Source organism: Salmo salar, chromosome ssa06, assembly GCF_905237065.1.
Source record: "Salmo salar chromosome ssa06, Ssal_v3.1, whole genome shotgun sequence".
In the NCBI taxonomy this organism is placed as follows: Eukaryota; Metazoa; Chordata; class Actinopteri; order Salmoniformes; family Salmonidae; genus Salmo; species Salmo salar.
Genome location: NC_059447.1, coordinates 31366700 through 31390127, shown reverse-complemented (window position 1 = coordinate 31390127; position 23428 = coordinate 31366700). Strand labels below are relative to the sequence as shown.

Below are 23428 nucleotides of genomic sequence, written 5' to 3'. Positions count from 1 at the left end.
GGAATATTGTTCCACTTACGTCTCTGTCTTGTTGGACTGGCGGCGGCAGGGCACGGTGTTGCTGACACAGGTCCCAGTCATGGGGTCGACAGCCTCCACTATGACAAAGGGACGTTCCTCCAGTGTGGCCACAGTCAAGTGTCTGTTATCTGATACGGGCTCCAGATAGGTGCCGTATCGAGGCCACACCGGGTATCTCATCTGCAGGATCCCCATCTCATAGTTCCCCACCTGGAAGAGGAGAGAGAGAAGGGAAAATAACAGGCATGAGTCATACTTTAGCTTATTGGTATTCAAACCTGCAATACAATCACATCGCAAACTACTCGTCAGAGATTTCGATGCAGCCGTGTGGGAAATGCCAGGATAGATTAAATCGAGGAAATGTTATTTCCATGTCTGCATCTTTTGTTATAAATTTTCGTGTGTATTTTATTATAGAAAAAAACTAAATACATTTTACTGTTGAATGCTAAGTGATGGATTCTCTCATTTCCACAAGGAAAACATACAGTCGATCAAATATATATCAGGATGCAGAAAGACAAGATCTTTGCCCATTTTAAATAGACCTCAACAATCCTGAGGGACACACTGAGGAGTTGCACCACCTGTGATGTCTCCTTGCACTAAGTTAGAGAAGTTTGTCTAGTCTCACTCTGAACATCTGTACTTAAGCTGTGAGGATCAGCCGGTCACAGAGGACCAAACTCTTTATCTGTTGTTTCCTCTATTACCAAACACAGTTCTCAGTGGTGATGAAGTAGTTCAGTATGCTGAATAGCACTTCTCTGCTTCATTGCAGTGACTCAGAAAAAAAGTGATCACACGCAGTAATTAAACTGTGGCTTTCACAGAGCCCAATGCAGTAACACTTCTATTATTGTTCTCTATGGTTTTATGTGTTGAGAATGAGGTTGTAAACTTTTACATAGTGATGATGATTTAACCGTTCTTAATGGCACACATATTGTGCCTTTAATCGGTGAAGTTCCATAATTAAGAGTTGTTTAAGGTTAAACAAAGAGTCGAATAAGTATTCTCTCCAGAATGTTTTTGTGTTAATTGTTTTTTATGCCTCCTAATTATTGCGGAGCTACATTAAAATGGATCGTGAACTGTGTTGATAATTGTATTCATTGTTACTGTGTTTGCACATAGAGCATATTGATCCACTTTTATGTTTCTGTCAATATATTGGCGGATTGTCACACGTATCAGCAACAATAGGCTGCAGGGTAAAACAATTTCATTGCTCACATTAACAACATTTAACAACATGTTTGTGTTCAATCAACTACCTCTACAATGGCAGAATACTGGTCAATAACTTTTTAGAATGTATGGATTGCACTGCAATCTTTAATTCATGTCAGGGGTCACTAAAATGATGTTTGGCCAACTCTGAGGCATCTAAGATGCAATAAAGTGAGCATTGAAAGTTACACGCTTACAATAACAATAATAATATTTGACATATCCCGGCTGCCGGGTGGGGCAGCGGTCTAAGGCACTGCATCTCAGTGCTAGAGGAGTCACTACAGACACACTGGTTCAAATACTGGAAGTTATCTGATTATTGCAGTCATTATTGTCAGATGTCACAAAGCACAACAAAATACAACTATTAGAATATCCTCTGTTTTACTGGTATGCTTAGTTATTCCTGTCTCTCCTGCTGGACTCTTGATTAATCCTCTTGTTTTCCTTTTTCCCAGTTTATGGGCCTTGTCAATGGATCACAATGGTAAAAGATGAGAACATCAAAATTGTTGCGTAAGAGTGTCCCCTCACTCTTTTTACTGGCTTTACAGAGCCAAACCTCTTGGTTTGTGTCAAAGAACAGACTTGTCAGTTTGCCTTTGTAACATATTGGAGATGAGAGAGGAAGCCAAGATCTCAAATACCTATAGCCTGAGCTTGGATAATACTTGGAGTGAGCAATGTTCCTAATGATTTGGTATTTTTTGTATTTTATTAGGATCCCCATTAGCTGTTGTCAAATCCAGAAACATACTTTAAGGCTGAGACTGGCTAAAATTAAGGAGAGAGAAAGACTTCTTCTCCTCCTCTTCTTCTTCTTCTTCTTCTCTTCTTCTTCTCTTATTCTCCTTCTCTTCTTCTCTTCTTCTCCTTCTCTTCTCTTCTTTTCTTTCTCTTCTTTTCCTTCTCTTCTTCTTCGAGCCTTAATTCGTTGGGGCATGGACTCTACAAGGTGTCGAAAGCGTTCCATAGGCATTCTGGCCCATGTTGTCTCCAATGCTTCTCACTGTTGTGTCAAGTTAGCTGGATGTCCTTTGGGTGGTGGATCATTCCTGATACACACGTGAAACTGTTGAGTGTGAAAAACCCAGCAGTGTTGCAGTTCTTGACACACTCAAACCAGTGCGCCTGGCACCTACTACCATACCCTGTTCAAAGGCACTTAAATATTTAGTCTTGCCCATTCACCCTCTGAATGGCACACATGCACAATCCATGTCTCAGTTGTCTCAAGGGTAAAAAAGTATTATTTAACCTGTCTCCTCCTCTTCATCTACACTGATTGAAGTGGATTTAACAAGTGACATTAATAAGGGATCATATCTTTCACCCGGATTCACCTATGTCATGGAAAGGGCAGGTGTTCCTAATGTTTTGTACACTCAGTGTAAGTTTGCCTCATTGATCTGCAATGAATGAGCATGTCTTCTTGTTATTCTTTTGAAGTATTACTTCAGGTAATATTTTGAGTAGCTCAGATATTTCCAGTAACAGAGTTTAAAGAGGAGTCTTTTAGATCACGTACAGCAGTAAGTTTGTTGACTTCTCGACCTCAAAGTGGACTCTGCAACAGCTACGTTCATTTTCTGTTGTATTTTTAATTGCAACCTTTCCATTGGCACAAGCTGTCAATAGACTACTCCTCTCTCTCTCTCTCTCTGACCAACCACACGTCTGATAGCCTTCAGTACAGCCCGCTGTCAGACCCTCCAAATTACAGAGGCATAGGCCTCAGTTACAATAACATACCTGAAATTAATAGGAACCAACCTTGAGAGAACATCGATGGCATGTAATAAGCTGGAGAAGGCCCGGAGCTGTTTACCCAGAGACGTGGTTTGGCCCAACATGCTCTGACACACATCAACCTCCATTCAACCACTGACTGCATTTAAGGAGAAAACTAACCTCCACCTCCCTTCAGTGTCTACTCCCTACTGGGAACCTCCTGACAATATCAACCGTCAATAAGAAGGGCGTTACAGGGAGAGGGAAGGTGTGTTGTGAAGGTGGGATGAATATGTGAGACAAGGTTCCGTTCGCTAAGAGTCGGTGGCTCTGAGGTAGTGAAAAGCTAGGCAGGCTCATTTGAATAGCTGGTGTTTGTAGGGAGATCAGTCAGACGTGTAATCACACTAGGCCTGTGGTATGGAGAGACACTGGGTATAGTGGCCGGTTAGGACACTGTGATTGGTAGGAGGCAGTTAGAGCAAAATGCTAGCCTATTAGGTGGACAGTCTGTATTTTGTAACAGGTGATGCAAAGGAAACGTAACAGCCCACAATATGCCCAAGTCAAGACCTGTCAGTGATAGTTCATGGAAACACACAGTGAATGAGGCAGTAATTCATGTGTTGTTAATAACACTTTTTGGAGTTTTTCCTTTCGTAACGAGCAGGTTATATAGCCTTATTAACTTGTAGTCAGATAACACAAAGACTAACCCTAGTTTTACTGATTGTGAGGAATATAATGAAGTGTAATGTCTCACCTTATCCCACTGTCTCTCTCGATCTAAGGTGATGATGACCATAGCTGGGTTGATCAGATACCCACCAGGGTTGAACGAGAAGTCGTTGTGTTCCCATGTTACGTTTAACATGTGCCTGAAAACAAGGGAAATCAATCAAAGAGTTAAATACTCATTACAACATTATACTAATAGTCGTTAATGTCCATTAATCCAATCTTCCAATGGTTTCATCCTATTTCTAAAGCACTACCTGCTGCTTGTTGTGCACATAGCTATCGACGTGTTGTGAACTACCTGTCATCACGCACTGCGAGGCTGCTCTCTCACCTCTCCTCCCCCTCTCTCTCAGTCCAGCAGAGGTGATGAAAGCATGCTGGGTAATGAACTGTCTAGTCCATGGGAAAGGCTTGTTTAATCTGGTAATCTGTGATAATCTTATTAACAGGTGGAGTGATTTATAATCAAAAGCTCATTAAAAAGAGAGCTAATTAAATGAGGTGTTGAGTCTATTGACCGCCGAGGAGAGAGCGAGGCACTGCACCGTTTGAAGTGGGTCCCTTTGAATAGGGAGGTCTGTGAGAAAGAACAACATTGTGCCAGGGAGGGAAATAAAAGAGTGGAGAGCAGACGAAGAATGCTATACCAGGCTTTGTCCTGCTTGCCGGACCCTCATATTACCAACTTTGGTCATTGCTATTCCACTCAGGATTTTTTTGTCTTTAAAGTGGAAAATCGTAGGGGTTGGAAACAGCAGCATGACTCAAATCAAAGGCTGAAATACAGCTGCCCAGACGGTTCTCCTTTTCATGAAGGGTTTCGATTTATAAAAAGATAAGTTATCTTTCCCTCAGGCTAGCCACTTTCAGAAAAGAGAAAATTACTTCTGAGGAGAAAGTGATGTTTTAATACTACTGAACTGTGTCAGATTTCATATTACGATCCTGGTCCACAAACATGTATAAAGAATACCCCCTGTACCCTGCCTGGAAACTCTCCAATCCTCCCAGTCCAGTCTCAATGACCTTAGCTAGTGCCAAATGCTGACGCTGAATCTGTTTTCCCTACAGAAGCCGAGCCTCCCTTTGGCTGATTAAAAATGTTCTGGAACCAAATAGGATTTGCTCCATGTTCCCTGGCACAGATGGCGCCAGATTGCTCTTTTGGGCTGGGCTGGGCTGGGCAGGTATGACAGGCCACATTATCTCTCTGTGATGCCAGTGCTTCCAACAGTGAGGTGATGGGACAGAGGTAGGATGGATGAGTTGGCAGGCAGGGGTTAAGGGAGTGACAGGGAGAGTACCATGTTGCCACCCACCACAACATTAAGCAGATGGAGAGCCACAGCTAAATGACTGTTGGGCAACTGTTGACTGATGTTGCCAACTCTCTCTCTCTGTTTCAAGTCAGTCCTTCTCAATCTGCTACAGTTACAGTTGATGTTGGAAGTTTACATACACTTAGGTTGGAGTCATTAAAACTTGTTTTTCAACCACTCCACAAATTTCTTGTTTACAAACTATAGTTTTGGCAAGTCGGTTAGGACATCTACTTTGTGCATGACACAAGTCATCTTTCCAACAATTGTTTACAGACAGATTATTTCACTTATAATTCACTGTATCACAATTCCAGTGGGTCAGAAGTTTACATACACTAAGTTGACTGTGCCTTTAAACAGCTTGGAAAATTCCAGAAAATTATGTCATGGCTTTAGAAGCTTCTGATAGGCTAATTGACATAATTTGAGTCAATTGGAGGTGTACCTGTGGATGTATTTCAAGGCCTACCTTCAGACTCAGTGCCTCTTTGCTTGACATCATGGGAAAATCTAAAGAAATCAGCCAAGACCTCAGAAAAAAATTGTAGACCTCCACAAGTCTGGTTCATCCTTGGGAGCAATTTTCAAATGCCTGAAGGTACCACGTTCATCTGTACAAACAATAGTACGCAAGTATAAACACCATGGCACCACGCAGCCGTCATACCGCTCAGGAAGGAGACGCGTTCTGTCTCCTAGAGATGAACGTACTTTGGTGCGAAAAGTGCAAATCAATCCCAGAATATCAGCAAAGGACCTTGTGAAGATGCTGGAGGAAACAGGTACAAAAGTATCTATATCCACAGTAAAACGAGTCCTATATTGACATAACCTGAAAAGCCGCTCAGCAAGGAAAAGCCACTGCTGCAAAACCACCATAAAAAAGTCAGACAACGGTTTGCAACTGCACTTGGGGACAAAGATCGTACTTTTTTGAGAAATGTCCTCTGGTCTGAAGAAACAAAAATAGGACTGTTTGGCCATAATTACCATCGTTATGTTTGGAGGAAAAAGGGGGAGGCTTGCAAGCCGAAGAACACCATCCCAACCGTGAAGGACAGGGGTGGCAGCATAATGTTGTGGGGGTGCTTTGCTGCAGGAGGGACTGGTGCACTTCACAAAATAGATGGCATCATGAGGGTGGAAAATTATGTGGATATATAGAAGCAACATCTCAAGACATCAGTCAGGAAGTTAAAGCTTGGTCGCAAATGGGTCTTCCAAATGGACAATGACCCCAAGCATACTTCCAAAGTTGTGGCGAAATGGCTTAAGTACAACAAAGTCAAGGTATTGGAATGGCCATCACAAAGCCCTGACCTCAATCCTATAGAAGATTTGTGGGCAGAACTGAAAAAGTGTGTGTGAGCAAGGAGGCCTACAAACCTGACTCAGTTACACCAGCTCTGTCAGGAGGAACGGGCCAAAATTCACCCAACTTATTGTGGGGAGCTTGTGGAAGGCTACCCGACACGTTTGACCCAAGTTAAACAATTTAAAGGCACTGCTACCAAATACTAATTGAGTGTATGTATACTTCTGACCCACTAGGATATGATGAAAGAAATAAAAGCTGAAATAAATCATTCTCTCTATTATTATTCTGACATTTCACATTCTTAAAATAAAGTGGTGATCCTAACTGATCTAAGACAGGGAATGTTTACTAGGATTAAATGTCAGGAATTGTGACAAACTGAGTTTAAATGTATTTGGCTAAGTTGTATGTAAACTTCCGACTAAAACTGTATCACTTAATCGCTCCATTTTGGTTGGCTTCTCTTATTGCAATGAACAATCTCCAACTTACAGTATGTCAGTATGCACCCCTTCCATCCCCCCACCTCCACTCACCTGAACAGTGTATCATTAGAAGATGCCCTAACAGGGCTGTGGCAGTCGTTGTGGCCCTCGGGGATGAAGCCCCTCTGTTTGCGGAAGCTCTGCACCCCTTTGACCACGATGGCCACCCCATCCCGCACCCTCTTCCTCAAGCTCATCCGCCAGCGGTCGGTGATGATGCTGATGAGGCCCACAGGGAAGCTGTTTGGTGGGGGCATGTCTAGGTTCCCCACGGCAAGGCTGGGGAGGATCCAGATGTAGCCAGGCCCCAGCAGGCCGGCCTCTCCGGCCATACTGAACAGGTACTGGGCCTCCTCGTGGGAGCAGTATACCAGCAGTACCTGGGCGTCAATCTGCTGCAGCAGGCGCCGTGCCCGGATGTCGTTCATGCCGTCGGCAGACATGTCGAAGGTCAGCACGTCCTGCAGTTCCCACATGAAGTAGCTGGTGTCAGTGAAGGTCTTGACATAGTCCACGTAGACCTCGTAGCCCGGGTACAGGCTGGTGATGACCACAAAGCTGTCCCAGTTGTACTCCTCCATCACCTTGAACATGCCGTTAATCTGCTGCTCGATGGAGGAGCCCAGCTGGAGGAACGTGGAGCCGTCGCCCTGCAGAGAGACACAGACAGCAGAGTGAGAACTGATAACAGCCCTTTATGGATAGTTATAAGCTCAATCAATTTGCTCAATTTATCTAACAAGCACAATTAAAACCTTCTAATGATCTAATGCAATGACTTTCTTAATAGCCTGCTTAGTGGCAATTATATGATTGTGTTTTATGTAATTCAGCCAGTCATATGTAATTTAAAAAAAATTATAATCAAGAAATGACAGTAGAATCCTGAGGGTAGCTTGACAGTGTGTCTGTGTGCTCCGTCCACACCATCCAGCTCCTGACCACCAGCCAGCCCAGCCAGAAGTGGTGTGTAGTCTCTGGACTGAGAGGCAGTACTCTACAGTAAGTGATTCTGTTTGGTGTTGCTTTCCCTGTAGCCCAGGCACCATTCATCACTTTAACCCATGTGTCTCCCACTTGCTGTTCCGTTGGTAAGCACCATGGTCTTGTAGTGGATGAGAGCTTCAACTGGAAGCCAGTGGAGTGTGCGGAGGAGCGGGGGGACATGAGAGAACTTGGGAAGGTTGAAAACCAGGCGGGCTACAGCGTTCTGGATAAGTTGCAGGGGTTTGATGGCACAAGGTGGAAGCCCAGCCAACAGCAAGTTGCCATGTGCCTGGATTAGGACCTGCAGCACTTCCTGCGTGAGGTAGGGTCGTACTCTATGGATGTTGTAGACCTGCAGGAGTGAGTCGCTGCTTTGATGTTTGCAAAGAACGACAGGGTGTTGTCCAGGGTCACGCCAAGGTTCGTTGCGCTCTGGGAGGGCAACACTAGAGTTGTCAACCGTGATGGAGAGGTCTTTGAGCGGGCAGGCCTTCCCCGGAAGGAAGAGCAGCTCCGTCTTGTCGAGGTTAAGCTTGAGGTGGTGGGCCGTCATTCAAGTTCAGATATCTGCCAGGCACGCAGAGATACGTGTCACCACCTGGGTGTCAGAAGGGGGGAAGGAGAAATGTAGTTGAGTGTCATCCGCATAGAAATGATAGGAGAGACCATGTGAGGATATGATGGAGCCGAATGACTTGGTGTATAGAGAGAAGAGGAGAGGGCCTAGAACCGAGCCCTAGGGGACACCAGTAGTGAGAGTAAGTTGTGCAGACAGATCCTCTCCACGTCTCTTGGTAGGAGCAGCCTGCCAGGAAGGCTGCAATCCAAGAATATGCCGAGCTTGAGACGCCCAGCCCTGAGAGGGTGGAGAGGAGGATCTGATGGTTCACGGTGTCAAAGACAGCGTATAGATCTAGGAGGATGAGAACAGAGGGGACAGAGTCAGCTTTGGCAGTGCGGAAAGTCTCCTTGACACAGAGAAGAGCAGTCTCGGTTGAGGGACCCATCTTGAAGCCTGACTGGTTAGGGTCTAGAAGATCATTTTGATAGAGATAACGAGAAAGTTGATCAGAGACAGCACTCTCAAGTGTTTTGGAAAGAAAAGAAGGAAGGAAAGAAAAACATTTACAGAGTTTAATGGCTGTGATAGGAGAAAACTTTCAGTATTAGTAATTTTAGTTACTGCACAATACTAACCTAATTGACAGAGTGAAAAAAAGTAAGCCTTTACCGAATAAAAATATTCCAAAACATGCATCTTATTTGCAACAAGGCCCTAAAATAATACTTCAAGAAATGTGGCAAAGCAATTAACTTTTGTCCTGAATACAAAGTGTTGTGTTTGGGGCAAATCCAATATAACACATTACTGAGTACCACTTTCCATATTTTCAAGCATAGTGGTGGCTGCATCATGTTATGTGTATGCTTGAAATAGTTAAGGACTGGGGAGTTTTTCAGGATAAAAAAGCAGCTGGATGGAGCTAAGCACAGGCAAAATCCTAGAGGAAGACACGGTGCAGTCTGCTTTCCACCAGATACTGGGAGATTAATTCCCCTTTCAGCAGGACAATAACCTTACACATAAGGCCATAAATACACTGGAGTTGCTAACCAAGAAGGCAGTGAATGTTCCTGAGTGGCCGAGCTACAGTTTTGACTTAAATCAACTTGAACATTTATGACAAGACCTGAAAATGGTTGTCTAGCAATGATCAACCACCAACTTGACAGAGCTTGAAGAATTTTGAAAAGAAGAATGGAAAATGTTGCACAATCCAGGTGTGGAACACTTTTAAAGTTTTTTTTTAAAAAAAAAAGAGGTTAATACTTTCGCACTGAATGCCATTTTTCCTTGATGCTATCAGAGCAGTACCCAGAAGTCACTGCTTCACTCAAGCTGGACCTTACCTGTCCCGTTCCTTCTCTAGGGGACTGTGCTCTGTCTCTGTCATGGTCATCAAGCTTGTTGAGGTTTGGGGTTACAGAAAGCCAGGTATCCAGAGACCAGGACTACTCTGTTCTCTTGTTCTGCTGTTTCATTCTGTCTCCTTGTTGTCCTTCAGAGAAGTCTAAAGTAGGTTAGAACCATCTGTGTGTCTCCTGATGTCAGACATCATACTGGTCTATTCCTTTGAGTGTCTCCACTGACCGTTCTCATTGCTCTGAATATCACATCCTCTCTGTTTCTATTTCAATTAGTAACATTGAACATTTAGCAATTTGTGTTCTACCCTTTTCCATATACAAAATACCTCCTCCTATATTACCTTGGAGGTACTGTAGATGTGATACAGTAGAAGGGACAATAAAACATCTTGCAACATTAGCTTAGCAAGAGCATGGGTGTTATGCAGGTTAGTAAAGGAGCAGGTTGCGAATATGACATAAATCTACAAATGTTCTAACTCCTCTCAGTGTCCTGCAGCAAATCTGTTTAAGTTACTGGCTTCTTTCTGTGCGTGCAGCCTTTTTTCACCACTTGTATGCCATGAGTATTCATCTGGCAGAGTGTAAAATCAATTTGCTCCAGGGCATGTGTGTGTGTTTGTGCCTGTGTGTAGTATGTGTACACAATCACACTGTGACTCTCAGCCAAAAACACCCTAAGGATCTATCTAGAGAAGTGTGGTAGCAACCACTCAATTAGAACTGTACTGAAGTCCAAATGAGCCCTGAGCATGGACATCAGACAGCCATAGGCTCAGCTACAGCCGTACCCAGCATGCTAAAGCTTTTTTTATTTATTTAACTTGGCAAGTTAGTTAAGAACAAATTCTTATTTACAATGACAGCCTACCCTGGACAACACTGGGCCAATTGTGCACCACCCTATGGGACTCCCAATCACAGCCAGTTGTGATACAGCCTGGAATCGAACCAGGGTCTGTAGTGACACCTCTAGCACTGATATACAGTGCCTTAGACTGCTGCGCCACTCGGGAGCTCTTACTCATGATGCATCAGGACACAACCCATATCTGATGATACATTCTGTTGGACATGGACAATACTGTCCGAATCACATGGCTTGGGGGGATTTAAGGGAATCTGGTTGGAAACAGATGTCCATTACCAATACTACGTGCTCCTATAGGTGCAGGGCCAGATGTTTGCCAGATGTTTGTTTCTTTATGTTGATGGTGATTAGTATACGGTGTTGTTGTTTCCATGAAAGGGTTGTGACTATAGACTGACGTCCCATTGTGCCTCTGTACTGTAAGTGTGTACATTTCAGAAAGAAGATTAAAAGGCATCTAGTTAACAGCTTAGCTTCCACTGGCACTGTGAGAGTTTAGGACTACAAGGTTCTATCTGCAAAAAATATGATTCTGAGATAACTGGCTTTAAAGTTCCATCCCCGTATTGGTTTGAATGGTGTCAGCAATTTTTGTATAGTATTCTTTTGAACTGAACACCATGAATTGGGTTATTTAGAGTACTATCTGCAGAAATGCAGATAGAACCTTAGTCCCAAGCTGTGGAGTCTGGTCAGTGGTCAGTTTAACAAGAAGGATATGTCTTCTGTAATCTGCTTACAAACAACAAGATAGAGTGATGTGTCTTCATATACTGTAACAAAAACACATATCTCATGTCTTCTCCCTAATTTTATGTTTTATATTAGCCAACTGGCTCTTTGCTTGAGTGCTTTGTGGGTAACAGACTAGCAGCTGAATGCTTTACAAATGGGTTGAATCGGGGTCAGATGAGAGATAAAAGCCATATATATCACGGCACAGATGCTTTTACAGGACCCCTGGTCAGTGGTCAAGAACCCCAATATAACAGATTTTTTTTTTCAGAATACAATGCTCTCTACACACAAAGTTTAGGCCACTGATAATTTTTTTTTATCTGGACCAATGGTGGGCATTTGAAGGACTCTCACAGAAACAAAGAGCTGTCGCTAATTACTGATGGAGATGGAATGGAGATGGAATGGTTTAAAGGAAAAGAAATGAGGCTTTCCAAGTTGCAACTGCAAGGACACCTGAAATTGTGGTCCTAGGGGCTTGAGAGATTAGAGCAGGGGGTCTGTACTGTGTTGTAAATGATTCAGAAGTTGCAAAATAAATCTGAGGGAGGGAGGGAGGCCGGCAGCGAGTAGCCCGTCCAGAAGGGCCGGTGGAGAGAAAGAGGCCGACGTGCTCTCCCTTGTTCTCTCTCGTTCTCTCTTTCTCTATACTTCCTCCCTTAGTGCAAGAGGAGCACATGGCAGCCTGCTCTCTCTCTCACTCTCTCTCTTTCTCTGTCTCTCTCTCTCCCCCTCCCCCCTCTCTCTCTCTCCCTCTCTCTCTCTCCGATGGTGAGTGACTTCTGGACATGGATCTTTGCTGCGGCATATGTCCGCCTGCAACTCCCAGCGTGATGTGCTGACGTCACAGGGACCCTGCGCAGGGCCGAGGAACAGACGTGCACCGCCGTAGTCATTTGTCCTTCCTCACAATGATAGAGGAGATCCAAATGCAGTAACACATAGCACTGAATTACAATCATATTGTATGTTTGAGTGTTATTATATCAATTTTGAATGCATTTATATTACATTGTAACACTAAAGTGAGTACAAATTCATTAGTCTGTCTGAATTGTATTATACTCTGTAATTCTCATGCTAAATGATCTAGTATTATGTGCTACAAACAATGTTTATTATATGCCTTTGACTTGCAGAAAACCAGGACAAAACATATATTAGGTGATTTTCTTATGTATTCATGCATCCCTACTGAGATTGCAGATTCCCATACAGTTCTTCTGAATACCATCCCAGCCTATTTAGCCCTGTCTAGACAGTTCGTACTGTATCTGTGTCACTGGCCCCAGGATGCAAAGCAACGAGGTAGAGAGGGACACAAGTAGGTTTAGGATGTGAAGAAAGGAAGGGAGAAAAAGGTTGCTCTACTTTAGGGATGGGCCTCAGGCTCCCCTTCCTGCTTTGAGAAACAAGGTCTGCTGCTGCTGCTGCTTGCCCTGCTTCACAACACGTCTCCGGAACACTGAAACAAAGAGACTCTGGACCCAATCCTAACTTAAGATACATTTAAACGCATGCATAAATTATGCGTTAACGTCAATGGTAGATTTAAGATGTAATTAAAAAATGTGGGTTACATCCATAAATCTCAAGTTAGGATTCGGTCCCCAATGATAGAAGGTGTGTGAAGCGAGACGGCTGGACAGACACAGTCTGAAGGTTGTCTTGTCTACCTGGGACTACTACTCATGTCTCCGTCTATTGGGCTTTGCTGCAAGTGTGTTGTGGTTAAACATTTGATACATGACTGTTCCCTGCTATTCCCCTTGTGAATCATGTTAAACATGGCTTAGTCAAAAATCACATGTAATATAGTACATATCAAATCACAATTTGGGTACCATTGTTTGTATCACAGGAGGTTGGTGACACCTTTGGGGAGGACGGGCTTGTGGTAATGGCTGGAGCGTAATGGGTGGAATGGTATCAAATTCACCAAACACATGGTTTCCTGTCACGCCTGACCCCACTCCCCCTCTCTGGCGCTCGAGGGCGGCCCATCATTATGCACACCTGTCACCATCATTACATGCATCTGCGCAATATTGGACTCACCCGGACACCATTACTTTGTTGATTGCCCCTCTAAATCTGTCTGTTACTCAGTTTGTTCCCTGTGTCAGCATTGATGTCGTTACGTTTTCCCTTGTCAAGACGCTGTCCTTGTTTGTTTCTTGTCTATTATCCATTACATTTTCACTCCCTGTACTTGCTTCTCGTCTCCCAGTGTCGGTCCTTACAGTTTCCATGTGTATGATGCCATTCCATTTGCTCCGTTCCAGACATTATTATGAGCCGTCCTCTCCTCAGCAGCTTCCACTGGTTTGTAAGTACATTTCCCCAGTATGCATGTGATTCTGTGTTTGTCCTACATATGTAGGATCTTAATTTGATCACCCTGTTGGTGCAGAAAATGTCCTGTATAGCAGGAAATGCAAATGTGTAGTGTATTCAATGTTTAAAAACGCTTCTAAAGTTTGTAATTACCACTTAAAAATGTTAGACTTGATTTGCCCTAACAAAAAATGTATCAACCCCAACAAAAATGTCCATTAATTATAATCCACACAATAATAATAATTTCCTGTTGCTGCAGGATTATTTTCCAGCTGTGAGAAACTGGTCAAATAAAAATCCTACATATGTATTTCATCCTGGAAAGGAAGAGGATGATAAGACAAAAGCATCTCTACCATCATGTCGTACATACCAGCCACCAGTCACCTCTGGTTGTAAATCCCCAGTGGGAATGAATGCACCAAAGCCCCCCTTGCATTTTAACATTCCAGGCATGCGTGTTAGCCATGATTGATTGGCAATAGTGAAGCAGATTTTATTTAAATTCCATCAGAAGGTGATATATGGCTGCATGCCTCACAGCTAGATTAGAATCCTCTGTTAAGGAAGCTCTCTCTCTGTTCGACGACTGCAGACAGACAACAGACAGACAGTTGGGTTTGTCTGAATTTGTCCTATACTTCTTGTAAAACCCGGATTCTTTGTGTCTGCTAGGCTATTGATTATCCAATGATTGTTTTAACTTTTTCTAATTGCGAGAAAAAAAGGGAATAATAGGTTTCTAATGGGTTATTGTAATTTAGCTAATCAACATGCTAATTGAGCAAAATCTCCTCAGGATAGAAATCTGTTCTCTGTTAATTTTCACCTTCCTCTTCGAGCGAGATCAAACGCCATGCTTTCTCAGAGACAACATTTTAAGTGATTGAGTTGGCTTGTCGACCAGCTTGGACGGCGTCCCACTAATCAATCAATGGTGAGCAATCGCTCAGCCTCATTGAAAAGCTAATTTAAAGGTATCTTAAAGGTTCATATAAACGGTTACATCTGAAGTGGTGACATTTAAGTGCCATCACATTTTAAATGAAGTCATGAATATTCATGTCTAGTGCGTAAGCACACAAACACATATTGTGAGCGTTTATTTCCATATTCTGTAAATTAACTCACTTTTCCATAGGATTGTATCTTTGAACATTTAAATCACTTTTGTTTGGTACTGGCACACATCGTGTAAGTAGCATATAGACCAGCCCAAGCCTGGATTTGAGTCCATGGTTCCACCAACAGTTAGTTAATTCTATGTAACACTAATTGTTCCAGTGAAGACAGTTTAGTTGACTTAAGCCATTTGAAGGATGACATCACTACACAAGGCTGCGCTAGCTGCAAACTACCTCTGTTTCCTGTGGAAAGTTACCATTCATGTTCAGGCTCAGGGACACAAAACAGATGTGCAGATGGACATCACATCCCGCCATACTTGTCTCCACCTGCTCTGGCAGGGGCTGTTGGTGGCCTTGGTTTTTATGAAGATAGAGCTCTTCTAATCAGTCTGAGCCCGTGAGTGCCACCATGCCGTGGGCAAGGCTCTATGCCAGCCTCTAATGAGGTCTGTGCCACTTCAGTTTCTCTCTCTGTCATCAACTCTGGATCCAACAACATTAAGTGTTTTCTGCTCTGCATATAAGCCTTGTGTTTTGTATCGTACTATTGTTATGACATTGTTATTGCATGATCTAACGTTCGTATAACTGATTATAAGCCAAGTCACATGGTCCATCTGTCATTACAAACTAGCCTTCACAGTATTGTATATACAGTTTTAGTCGGAAGTTTACATACAACTTAGCCAAATACATTTAAACTCAGTTTGTCACAATTCCTGACATTTAATCCTAGTAAACATTCCCTGTTTTAGGTCAGTTAGGATCACCACTTTATTTTAAGAATGTGAAATGTCAGAATAATAGTAGAGAGAATGATTTATTTCAGCTTTTATTTCTTTCATCATATCCTAGTGGGTCAGAAGTATACATACACTCAATTAGTATTTGGTAGCGGTGCCTTTAAATTGTTTAACTTGGGTCAAACGTGTCGGGTAGCCTTCCACAAGCTCCCCACAATAAGTTGGGAGAATTTTGGCCCGTTCCTCCTGACAGAGCTGGTGTAACTGAGTCAGGTTTGTAGGCCTCCTTGCTCACACACACTTTTTCAGTTCTGCCCACAAATCTTCTATAGGATTGAGGTCAGGGCTTTGTGATGGCCATTCCAATACCTTGACTTTGTTATACTTAAGCCATTTTGCCACAACTTTGGAAGTATGCATGGGGTCATTGTCCATTTGGAAGACCCATTTGCGACCAAGCTTTAACTTCCTGACTGATGTCTTGAGATGTTGCTTCAATATATCCACATCATTTTCCAAACCGTAGTCTGGCTTTTTTATGGTGGTTTTGGAACAGTGGCTTCTTCCTTGCTGAGCGGCCTTTCAGGTTGTCGATATAGGAGTCGTTTTACTCCAGCATCTTCACAAGGTCTTTTTCTGTTATTCTGGGATTGATTTGCACCAAAGTACGTTCATCTCTAGGAGACAGAACACATCTCCTTCCTGAGCGGTATGACGGCTGCGTAGTCCCTTGGTGTTTATACTTGTGTACTATTGTTTGTACAGATGAACGTGGTACCTGCAGGCGTTTGGAAATTGCTCCCAAGGATGAACCAGACTTGTGGAGGTCTTGGCTGATTTATTTTGATTTTCCCATGATGTCAAGCAAAGAGGCACTGAGTTTGAAGGCAGGCCTTGAAATACATCCACAGGTACACTTCCAATTGATTCAAATTATGTCAATTAGTCTATCAGAAGCTTCTAAAGCTATGACATCATTTTCTGGAATTTTCCATGCTGTTTAAAGGCACAGTCAACTTAGTGTATGTAAACTTCTGACCCACTGGAATTGTGATACAGGGAATTATAAGTGAAATAATCTGTCTGTAAACAATTGTTGGAAAAATAACTTGTGTCATGCACAAAGTAGATGTCCTAACTGACTTGCCAAAACTATAGTTTGTTAACAAGAAATTTGGGGAGTGGTTCAAAAACGAGTTTTAATTACTCCAACCAAAGTGTATGTAAACTTCCGACTTCAACTGTAGTACACATAGTAATTACCACACACTCTCAATTAAACTGCTGCCAACCTTTAGATAATTGCATTTTTCCTATTTTATTTATATTGGATTTTATCATGAATGATTGTGTTCCCCAACTTGGCGTAATTAAATGTGTAAATGACCTGTTGTAGGTATTAGCTAGCCACTGACACTTATTTTATTGCCCATAAGAAGCAATGCCCATGCCCTGATTGCCAAACATATTTCCTTGAATTAATGTGGCTATTTGACAAGGGAGCAGTCCAGTAATGTGTGGACTGGAATAAGGAAATTCCAATTACAACAACAGCTGTTGGGAGACGAAGTTGCTGGATGTAACAAAGCACAGTGTCTAATACACCAGCCAGTCTGTTGGGCCCTATATTGATTACTGTTTTGTTGATGGACCCCGGGTTACTTCTAACAAATATACTTTCCCTCTCAATCATCTCGGCCACACACAAAGTAAAGATTGAATCAATGAATCCATTTTTTGTTTAGAAAAATTTATTTAAATTCAATTGAGTTGGAATGCATCCATTTTAACCAGCTCTCTATTGAACTGCAACCCCCTGAGGATCTGTATGAATGTGAATGCATAATCAAGGTACTGTGGGTCCATGGCCCTGGCCGTCTCCTGTTGTGGAGGAACACGTTTCTCACGTTTATTATGAAAATCTCACAAACATGAGGGAGAGAAAATCCTATCTGAGCTGTGGATTAACTGATGGAAATCGAGGGTGGCAGGCAGACCTCATATTTTCCGCTACTCAGTTCCCTGTGTGCCGCATACTCAAACAGCCAGCTACCGGAGCTGAAATTACTAGAACTGATTAGACATTACAATGCAGCAGTATTCTCTTCTTGCTCTGACCGGCCGAGGTCAGCCAGCCTGCTTTATCACCCTCCATTTTCCCCCGCTGAATAAACGCTTTGTTTATGGTCGGTGGATTGGCGAGCTATGCCCCACCAGTCCTCTGTATCCTCAGCCTACATCAATTTGCATAGAACCAATAAAGATGTGATGCTCATAACGTGCATTCTCTGTCTCTGTGAGTTGTATTATGATGCTGATAACGTGCACTCTGTGTCTCTGTGAGTAGTATTGTGATGCTCATAACGTGCATTCTCTGTCTCTGTGAGTAGTATTGTGATGCTCATAACGTGCATTCTCTGTCTCTGTGAGTAGTATTGTGATGCTCATAACGTGCATTCTCTGTCTCTGTGAGTAGTATTGTGATGCTCATAACGTGCATTCTCTGTCTCTGTGAGTAGTATTGTGATGCTCATAACGTGCATTCTCTGTCTCTGTGAGTAGTATTGTGATGCTCATAACGTGCATTCTCTGTCTCTGTGAGTAGTATTGTGATTCTCTGCAAAACGCAGAGCTGTGTTTGTCGTATGGGAAGATTGATGGTGATATAGTTAGAGAATACAGCCATTTCAGTCTAATTAAAGTTTCTCTCTGTGGCTGAGCCCTTTGTGTAACGCTCAGGGAGAGGGATCATTGCTCCTAAACCTATGAGGCTTTACTCTAAAAGCAATTTAACGGCAGTCTAATCTGTATCACAAACATCCCTCTGACAATTTACTGGTGCCAAACTCCAGTGCATGATGCCGGGTAATACAACATTTCAAATCATTGCATAACTCTATTGACATGAGGGGTCCAACTGTAAACTGTACATTTGTTACCAACGAATACAAACAGATTTCTCTAGTTTAACATCTTTGTGTCTGGTGGGACCAGAAGTTTAAAAATAGAACAAGGATGAAGTGGCAGAGGCTAACAGGTTTTGATTTTGACCATCATATTTTAATGAGTGTACTAGATGCAGTATTTGGACATCCCTCTGCTAGCTGGTTTAACACCGTATCTTGTTGTTTCAGTCTTTCTGGCCTAGGACCGCCAGATACAAAAAAACAACAGTGTCTGTATGGGCAGCATTAACATTCAGTGAGTTTATAATCATGTGCTGTAAGTCACCTGGAAATGGCAATGTGTGTCTGCTAATGTTCATTATGACTGATAATCACCAGACTAATGACGGTTGGCCTGTGTGTGTGTGTGGTGGACGGCTTTCAAGATCTGAGTGCTTTGCTCACCTTGGGGGACCTGTGTTGTTGATATTGTTGTTTTGGTTTTATTATTTGTGCTGTGAGTTGTGCCAGGGGTCTTTACCAGTTCTTTATTTCCCGGTCACTAGAATATAAAGGGTTTAAAACCTCTGAAGTAATGTGACTGTGTAGTCATAAACCACACATCAGTTAAGCTGCTACTCTCTACAGCAGTTTGGGGAAAAAAATAATGTGGCCTTCAAGGTTATTTCAAAAATAAAAAGATGAACTTAAGCATGTTCCTCAGGCAGCCTAGACACTAGCAGCCAAGTGTCCCCCAGCCCAATCCTGGTCACTGACCTTGTGTGGCAGGACCATGGCGGAGCCCCCGCTGATGCCGACGATGGGCACGGCCGTCTGCAGGGCAATGAAGTCCAGGATCTGTGCCACGGCTTCCGAGCCGATGTTGTCTTCAAACACCACACCATGTACGCGGTTGGCCGCCAGTGTGTCACAGATGCGTGTGAGCAGGGCCCGAGGGTTGGTGTTGTTTACCAGCACTGTGATGGGATTCACCTCCAAGGGCAGGTCCATAAAGTTCTCCCTGCTGAGACGCCCCTTGATCTCCTGCTGGTAGGCCGAGCCACTGAACACCACCGCCACGTTGACTGCTGGCAAGGGCGTTGCGAAAGGCCGACCTTGGCACCAGGGGGCAGTGCAGAGCAGCAACAGCAGCAGCAGCGGCCACCACCACGGGGAGTCGCTCAAGCGGCCTAGACGAACGCCCATCTCAGTCACCTACTGCCTGAGAGGGGACGAGGGTGGGGATGAGAGGAGGAGAGAAGAGAGATGGGTAAAGACATTTATATTAGATACATGGGACCGTTTAGTGTCATTTGTGCAATGTTGTGATAATGCTTAGTAATCCCTCCAGGCAAGCCAACCAAACCAACTGCCTGTAGTTTAGAGACATTCTAGCTTCATCTGTGAGTCATGTGCTTCATGTGCAGGTGTGTCTCTATGTAAGCGGCCATGAGTGGTGGGTTGGGTCAGGTGGATGATGAGAGACCCAGGTACTATTTTCTGTGTGAGTGTTTGGCGTGCAACACAAGGCAGTGAGCAGGTTGCTGTGCCTGCGGATGGCAGCTGCGGCCCCACTACTGTTGTACTCTGCAGTCGAATATAGCAGATGGTGCCTACTGTTTAATACAACAAATGGAGAACAAGGATTTATCATTTATCTCTCGTTATGTTTTTTCCCCCTTTGAAATAATGCTGCAGAGCTATTCCAACTTAATCTGCAAAACGTCTGAATGCATGGGTATTATGTGCTGTGAATAGGTGGAGACCTGGTTTCGGCCATGGAGGCTTTTTTTCAAGGCAGCTACATGCAGTATTTCTAAGACATTGTTTCTGAAAAAACCTTATGTAACTTAACTTGGATGACAGTTTTCCCTTAGATGAGCCTTTGAAAGGAATTGATAAGATCAGTGTTTAAAAACACTGCATTGCTAATAGACTTCAATGCAATTTTCCCAAAGTACAGTGACACAGCGACAGTAACAAAGTTTGTTAAGGGATTCACTTTTAGTTTGAAATCATAAATCCTACATTCATGTTCCAGGTAATGAATAAATGATCAAATCGACCAGAAACTCTTTAGCTTGTTTTGATCTTCCAGATATTTATAGCTGTAGGGCAAAGTAGATTTTTTTTTATGTATTTCACAATGCAGTTGAATGGAGTTAGATCCTACAGCATTACATTCACCAATCCATTTAATGTCTGGTCAGATACTGTGTCCCTCTGTCAGACAGAGTCATCCTCTATGACTTATCTGTCACACTGCCGCCTGCATGCCTGACTCTGTGTGGTGTGTGTGAGTGTGAGTGTGTGCGTGTGTGTGTGGTATCCTGTCAAGGGGACCTGATTTAGCATGCGTTTGAATCACAGTGGGGTGAATACAATGTAATCCTCAGTATTCCTTGGCGGGTGTCATGGCCCACAGCATGATTGTGTCTCCCTATCAAGACATGTAGGATAGCTGGGGACCCACTGCAGTCCCCCATTCCTCAACCCCTGCCTGATAGAGGGAATGGGACGAGGGGCTTGTGTTAGCGTAGATGGAGTGTACCAGTAAATTGGCGGTGACGTTCCCATGGGGTAATTGGTTGGACTACGTGATAATATAATCTCCACTCTGAAAAGCTGCCTCCCAGAGGACCGTAGGGATTTCTGCATCCCACTGTTCGTCAGGGACCTACCATATCAGCAGCACATGGCTGAGAAAGGACCATTATAGATTGTCATTAGTAGCGGAGCAGCCTAGAATACCAATGATGCTATGGCTGCTGAGAATGGAAAGGCATTATGAAAGTTGCTAGATATTAACCATGTCAAAAACATGATGGATTTGTTGTGCTGATTGACATACATATTTTCCTTTTATGACATCATTGCTGAGTTTCCTCTGTCATAAAAATAGGCAATATTTCTGTCATTGATCATGCAGGCTGATTGATAATCCCTTAAATTGTTAAGAACACAGAGCAGGAATGTATTGCTTCCCTTCAATTACATTATCCATGTCTTAACCGGCCATTGGATGATGGAACACGTTAGGGTTAATGTCTTTGAGGAGGATCTCATTAAAAGAGCTTGACATTCCACATGTTTAATCAAGGCAGTGAAACAGCTGAGGTGGTTGTCTGAAGGTCACCTACATTGGGGATTACTGTGGTAAAATGGGGATGTGGAATTAAATACAACAGCCAATGAGTCATCATCGACTTAATCAGATGACTTATGTTTGTCGATATGCCCCCTATTACCAAGGTGTATTCCAAACAGAGACACAGAACAGCTATCGGGAGGTAATTACAGCACAGTGGAAACATTGATTTGACCATCTAGCCCAATTTCACCTTGCTGACAACAAAAGTGGAACTCACACTACTGTGATTTGCTATAACGCTGGGCAATATAGTCATGAAACCTGTTCAAAGTTGTTGAACATTGCAGTCGTTCTGTAGCTTGGTCACAACCCAAAGTCTCCAAAACACAGGAAAGAGGCTTTTATTACTGTGCTACATGGAGCTAAATCCACCCCCAAACTCGTACAATGGCTTGAGGCTTTATTCCAATGTTAGGGATCAAAACTCACTGTGGATATTTATTTTAGTCAGGGATATTGTAATGGAAAATGCACGTCTGAGTACATCATTTACACTGTATTATATGTTGATTTTTTTTCAGATCACAGTTTATTTGGTTCTTAATAAGCCTGGTTGTAACAGATGAGTGGTAAATACTGTAGTTTGGGACCATGGAAAAGAGACAGGTTGCTGTTTACGTCATGATGCAGTCATGACAAGCTAGTTTTATGACTTTTGTGTCATGTTGAGTCAGTAGAAACAAACAAAATCCCACTGTGAAACTAGTGAACATGAACATAAGCATACTCTATTACAATATATCTATGATACTCTAAGTATGCAAACAGTCATTACTGTGAGACATGCCGGCATAGGGAGAAGATGTGCCTGAGAGCGATTTTCCCCAATCTACACAGACAAGAGATAATTTGTCTTCTACGCTATGACCTCTGTAATCTGGGGTTGGATTTTGGAATGCACTGCCATGTCAAATTCTTTGCTCTCTAGAGATGTAATCCACTTTGTGAATCTGCAAGTCCCCAATTTTCAGCGCCTGGATTTGATATGTGTTAGTTGTCTGCTCGAGTTTTCACAGCTCCAGCTCCCAGCCTCCTATCAGTGGGATGTGTTCAGTTTAGCGACCTCTCTCTCTCACTTGACTCTGCCCAAGTCACCGCTGGCTGGCGAGAGGGCCCACAGACCAGATTAGATCAAAGCTTCTGCCACTGTTCCAGTCTGGCACTTAGAAGGGCTCAGACCGTTTCCCCATGCACCGTTACTACTGAGCAAATCCCTGGTGCGACTGCAAAGATTATGCCATGCCTTTTTAGAACTGGCATCCAGCTAAAAGTGTTAGGGAGAGGGAGATGACAGAGTAAAACAGATACCAGATCTAACTATGTGACAGTTGATATTCTATCTCTGTTTAATGGCAGACAGTCCTAACAGAATCCTTCAAGATCTTCACCTTGGCTTTCAGACCCGATGGGTTTACAATGAGGAATTGCTTATCCCCCTCTAGTGGGTGATTTGGTAAAAGCATTTCCCTTAGAATATCAGTTGTCCTCTGCTGTTTCCTTATGAAAGCAGAGAAGCTAATTATTTCTGTCTCTGTCCCACTTCTCTTATGTAGTCTGTGTGAGAACTGTCTCTACTCTAACACATTTGACTAAATAACAAGGGTCAAGGGGTTACATTTGTTATTGTAATAACACCTGCCAGATGTGTTTTGTTTTGTCTGGACAGGCCTGAGAAATTAAATTATTTTAGTTTTACACCTTTTCAGCTATTCCTTTGTCCTAAAGGTGATTGGTTGAAAGTCAGCTGAGATGACACATTTATTTATTTACAGTGTTACAATTATCACATCTGTTCAGGAG

At 43.0% G+C, this 23428-nt stretch overlaps 1 protein-coding gene across 2 annotated transcripts in view; it reads right to left on the bottom strand.

Annotated features, from left to right (window-relative positions):
- LOC106601437 (glutamate receptor ionotropic, NMDA 2C) overlaps positions 1-23428 on the bottom strand; it is a 69278-nt gene that overhangs the window by 24519 nt on the left and 21331 nt on the right. For both annotated transcript variants that reach the window (XM_045720268.1, XM_045720269.1), the window contains exons 2-5: positions 19255-19699; positions 6909-7507; positions 3755-3869; positions 20-231 (exon numbers count right to left, since the gene is read on the bottom strand). In XM_045720268.1, coding sequence (XP_045576224.1) covers positions 20-231; positions 3755-3869; positions 6909-7507; positions 19255-19683 — 1355 coding nt within the window. In that variant the 5' untranslated portion in view covers positions 19684-19699. The remainder of the gene's footprint in view (positions 1-19; positions 232-3754; positions 3870-6908; positions 7508-19254; positions 19700-23428) is intronic.